The 5,277-nt window shown below is 37.1% G+C and overlaps 1 protein-coding gene across 2 annotated transcripts; it reads right to left on the minus strand.

Moving 5' to 3' along the window:
- Positions 1–833: 833 nt before the first annotated feature.
- On the minus strand, positions 834–5,031 carry LOC127648789 (alpha-2-HS-glycoprotein-like). 2 transcript variants are annotated; one of them, XM_052133552.1, is made up of 7 exons: positions 4,755–5,024; positions 2,646–2,756; positions 2,458–2,542; positions 2,201–2,358; positions 2,022–2,126; positions 1,618–1,686; positions 834–1,417 (listed from the first exon to the last, which is right to left on the minus strand). In XM_052133552.1, the coding sequence occupies exons 1-7, from the start codon at positions 4,962–4,964 to the stop codon at positions 1,220–1,222; spliced, it is 936 nt and encodes a 311-aa protein (XP_051989512.1). In that variant the 5' UTR covers positions 4,965–5,024; the 3' UTR covers positions 834–1,219. The 2 variants fall into 2 exon arrangements, with proteins under 2 accessions (XP_051989512.1, XP_051989513.1); XM_052133553.1 differs by having other exon boundaries at positions 1,266–1,417; positions 1,583–1,686; positions 4,755–5,031.
- Positions 5,032–5,277: the final 246 nt, after the last annotated feature.

Raw genomic sequence — 5,277 nt, forward strand, 5'->3', positions numbered from 1 at the left:
CATAACAAAGAAACTAATTTGCATTGTGTGGAACCAATGTCCACAGAATCGTTTTAAGTTAAACCAAATTTTTTTTTTTCTCGTTTGTGAACTTCAACCTCCATTTGCCCAGTGCCTAGTTTAAGAGTATACAGTATACACAAACCAAATTATTACAAAGCCAATACTGTGTTGATTATCAAAACAGATATAGCTACTCTGTCCTGTCATCATTTTGTGACATTAAAATAGTGTTCTGAGGTTCTCTATGAATGCAGGACATTTAATAGCATCCTGACATGATGGAAACCTGCACAACCCATTATAAAATCACTTTGTTCGTGGTAATAATTAATTGAACTAATATTTAATTGAATTTGTTCACATCTAAATTCTATTAGGGTAAAATGCTGCTGTTGAAAACTTAAAATGCATTGAAAACTACACCTAAAAATATATTTTTGCCTATTTTTGCCTATTAGCATTTCCATCAAATCTAATTGTGTTATGTTAAACTAAATTACATTATTAAACTTACAATATTTAATAGTTATATTTTATTAAAGATTACTCAATTACATTTTATGGAATTTTGTTATGCAATTGAAATGCGTAAATCTTATAAAATATATTCTTGAGGCTGTATATGACTGCTGTAGCTCAATTAGCTCAACACTAGCAGAGTGTGCTACTAGCAACAGCAAGGTCATGGGATCTTTTCCCAAGGAATGCATGTAGTGATTAAATGGATAGCTTGAATCCCCTGTAAGTCACTTTGTATATTTTGGAGACTTTTCTATGATGTTTCTCTTCATCAGTGTTTCAGGACGGTAGAGAGCCCAGACTGACCAAGGTAAACATTTTATTGCAGCATTATATTATAAATCAGCCACAGTAACATAATGCCTGTTTTGTTAAAACATATACCTGCTTTAATATAAAACATTTACTCCTGATAGACTGTAGATATGTGTTCAGTTTTTAGCTTGCTGGCATTCTCAGAACTCAACAGGTAAATGAGGACCCTCAACCCTAAAAGAGGACCTAAACAATGTCATCTAAAAGAGTTCATTCGTGGAACGCCACCAGATCAGATATGTTTCTTTTGTCCTGGACAGATCGACACAAGGAGCATTGGCTCTAGAGGAAAGGGTGTTTTTTCTGCCACTACAGCTGCATCTGCAGTTGCATTGGTGGATGGCCCTTCTTGTTTAGCGACCTCCCTCTTGACAACAGGAGCTTACTTTGGCATCACTAACTCGGCTGATTCAGAAGATTCAGCAGAGAGCAGACTGCTTGCAGAAGGGTTATGAAGGCGTGTCAGCTTGTGATGTTTAAGACCGTGGATGGTTGGGTTGTGCTGAGGTCCAGAAGTATGCGCGTGTAGAAGTTGTTGGACTGGCACTTTGGCATTGGTTGCTGGGTTTACAACTTGGGACTGTCAAAAATAAAAGAATAGTGAAAACTTCAAACCCAGTTACAAGATTGAAATCCCTTTCATCTCTGCCTCAGTTTAATCTGTGTCTGAGGTTTAATCATTTTTTTTTCTTTTGTGAAATATTGATTATTAAATGTAAATGTGATTTACTAGTTTTATATTCACATTGTGTTAATGTATGAAGACAAGGAGTTATTTACTGGGTTGAAGATACTGCAGTCAACTTTATTCAGTTTGGCAGAACCTTCAGCTAGACAGAAGCCATGGATCTAAAAATGGTCACCAATATGGATTAGATACTTTAAAATCAACATGAAATGCCATTCACATAATGAAACACCTATTTTAGCTTCACAATTGGACATTTTTCAGGATGAAACAGGATACGAGACAAAAAATGTTGGATGGGATTTGATTTTATCCACCATATTGTATTGGATTATGAAAAGTGGGAATTGCGTACCAAAATGGATGATTTTAAAAAGTAAATCCATCCATTCTGCTTTTGTGATGTTAAAAAGGAACATAATTTCAGAGACAATGTTATTACATCACATCGCACCCTCCCTTTTTCTGTTAAGTTTAATTTATGAAGTATGCTTACAGCAACAGTGTGATTCTGGGGGATGCATATACCATCATCATGACTTGTGCAGTTAGTTCCAATTATGCCATATTCTGCAAAGTACTTGTTTCCACCACCGACAACCTGTACAAAAGATAGAAGAAGACTGGTTAGAGTGCCATATTGTCTTTACTTTAGGAAGATGTACTTTACATTACCTGGTATGCCATTCGTCCAATTTCAAAAAGTGCAAATTTAGTATTTAGTGTATGATTTTTATTGAAATCATCTAATGAGGTTTCAATGAGCTGAATGCCATCTGTGTCATTAAAAGGAATGAGGCGACGGCAGCCTAAACATATATCCTCCTCTGACTCTAGACACAACAAAAAACAAAGAGCAGACTAAGACCTCACCGTTCCTCACTGTGAAAATAGATTAAAACAACATACTTATTATCATGTTTTGTACTTACCCATCTCTGTTTTACACTTGAATGCCACAACAGAAAGACCTTGAGTTGTATTTGATAGGGCAAAATCACAATCTGCCTCAACTGCCTAGAGGTATACAAGAATGATACTTCTAGATCATTATGTACTAGCAAAACAAACATTAGCAAAGTAAGTGTAAATATACTGAAGCTAGTTAAACAGATCTCACCGTATATTGTTTTTGTCTGACTGGACATTGACTCACTGGTGTCGGATCTAAGACATGACATATTGTTTCTAGCAAGTCCAACTCTAAAAGATATGTGTCCGCTTCACCTGGCTACAAAAAGACATTCAAACCTTAGAACTACATTTATTTAAGCAATAATAGAGAGGCTGTGCTATATTATGGATACAATACCAGCTAAAGGGTGTTCACAATATAGCATGGCTTTGAGTGCCTTATTGTTAAGCAAATTTGACTTAGCAATGTGCATCTTTACACTAGAAGATTCAAGCTAGTGCCTAAACTTAGGCCTCTAGTGGTGCTGCATGGTTGATAGGTGAAAAGCTGATTTGCAACATAACTTTAAAATTGAGAAGAATCTGAACTATTAGTTTAATAAACCTGTATTCAAATACTGTATGAGCTGTATATTCAGAAGTGGTACGTTATTTTGTAGCCTAAAGGCCTCCGATATACTTTCGGAGAAGTAATTCTTCATTCAGGGGTAAACCCTTATGAAAATAAAAGAGTTCATGGCAAATTTGCAACAAACTTGCTGCAAGTTTGCCACTGATCATTTTCACATACAAATGAGCTTTGCACCAACTTGTGGCAAATTATCCATTGTTGCCAAAGGTTCGCCAGAGGTTCGCGAAGAGCTGCAAACTTCTGCTCATTTGCATGTGAAAATAACATGCGGCTAGTTTAGATGTTTTGTAAGGGAAAAGAAGTTTGAAACAGTATACTATTTGCGAACATTCAGACGCATTTAGAGGTATATTTAAATATGAGGACACTCAGTAAAACCTTAACTAATGAGACTGTGGCAGGGCAGAGGGCGGGGCCGGGTCGTGATCCTACACACCCGGTCCCGTATTAGGCTAATCAAGCCTCCTGAGAGGGATAAAGGTCGACTGCAGAGGATCGTGCGGGAGAGAGAGATTGTTTACGGACACTAATCAAGCCTCCCGAGAGGGATAAAGGTCGACTACATGTCCGTAAATTATCTCTCTCTCCCGCACGATCGACCGTAAACGATCTCTCTCTCTCCCGCATGATCCTCTGCAGTCGATAATATGGGACCGGGTGTGTAGGATCACTACCCGGCCCCGCCCTCCGCCCTGCCACAGAGACATTAAAATGTGTGACTTTATGCCCCATTCTATGAGTAGAATTCACACTAAATCAGTAAAAGATGTTTTTTAACCACTCGATGTTAAACATTTGCAAATGGTCTTGTTTACCTTTTGAATTCATGACGCTAATGCACTAACATGCTGGCCAAAATATTTGATAATTACACACTTTTATTTTAATTTATGATGACTCTGATACTACTGATATTGATGTATAAAAGAGTGTTAATAGGAAGAATACAGACAAAAGAATGAAGAAATGAGTGTCCTATTTTACATTGGACAGATGTGTGAATGGCAAAAGAGTGAATGGGTACTTAAGAGTATTTGAGTAGGTTTATTTTCTTTTGTAAACTAATACAAATAAATTCTGACATGTTCTTGAAAAATGATATCAAACCCTTTCATTGTACGATTTCGTATTAAGTTTATCGGGGCCTTAAGAGGCCATTTAGACAGCACACGTTCTTCCACTCAAAAAGATAGATGCAACGCATACAACATGTCTTGAGGGGTACTTTTAGAAGTTGACGTTCTTGTTAACTGACACAGCATCTAAAAAACACGAGACGCTGATAAAAACAACTGGAGGTGCCGCAATGGCCAGAGATATTGTCTAGACTATTGCATGTTTACATAGAAAAACTATGGGAAAAGAGTATAGACAGACACAAAAACACATTTGTTGTGAACGACACTTAATTCAGAAATAATCTTTAAAAAACGATTGCACAGATAACTCTCAAATCCAAAATGCAAACTTATAGCCTGATATGTGAGTCTTTGCTTTGTAAATTATTTGACACTGTAACTATTGTTGTGAAAAACATTGGTATGATTCATATGTAGCAGAGTTTTATCAAGAAATATATGATTTTAGACTTTGCCACAAATAACACAAACTGAGCCAATTTCTTTCCACACAAACCTGTATATTTTTATATTTTATGTTATTTCACATTACCCATAGACTTACCTTGGAGATGATCTTGATTTCCTCAATGCGATTAAGGGCATATTTGTAGCCGTGGGTGTGCTGAGCATTGAGAAAGTCCTGTGCCACCAGAGCCGCTGCTTTGGCCTCTGGGGAGTCACAGGGCAGCAAGATGACGGTGGGCATCACCCCCTGTGCCCATGCCCCTATTACCAGGAGCCCAAGAGCAGCAACTGTAGCCCAGAGCTTCATGCCGTAATGCAATAACTTCAACTCCTAATGTGAATATGTGGACAGAAGGTGACTGAGTGTAATCGGTTGTATATATATATATATACCCTGTACTTTAGTCTTGACCGCATGGTCAATGTAAGTGTAGACATTCTGAATTCTGTTATACAAATGATACCAATGAACTGTCTTTGAATGCCAAAGTAAAGATGTACAAATCAAATGTTCCATTAAAATTTGATTTGGGGAAGCAAATGTGTGTTTAGACTTTGATCATGTCCTTAGTGAGAAAAGTCAACAGTACGAAACCACTGAAATCACTAAGTTGCACTTT

Source organism: Xyrauchen texanus, chromosome 9 (genome assembly GCF_025860055.1).
Source record: "Xyrauchen texanus isolate HMW12.3.18 chromosome 9, RBS_HiC_50CHRs, whole genome shotgun sequence".
NCBI lineage: Eukaryota > Metazoa > Chordata > Actinopteri > Cypriniformes > Catostomidae > Xyrauchen > Xyrauchen texanus.

Bases quoted from the DNA above. Each gene is read 5' to 3' on its own strand.
- LOC127648789 (XM_052133552.1), bottom strand. From the start codon at position 4,964: ATGAAGCTCTGGGCTACAGTTGCTGCTCTTGGGCTCCTGGTAATAGGG. The intron at 2,127-2,200 runs GTAATGTAAAGT...TCTTTTGTACAG, and splicing joins TTGGACGAATGGCATACCAG to GTTGTCGGTGGTGGAAACAA. The intron at 1,687-2,021 runs GTAAGCATACTT...GACCATTTTTAG, and splicing joins CCCAGAATCACACTGTTGCT to ATCCATGGCTTCTGTCTAGC.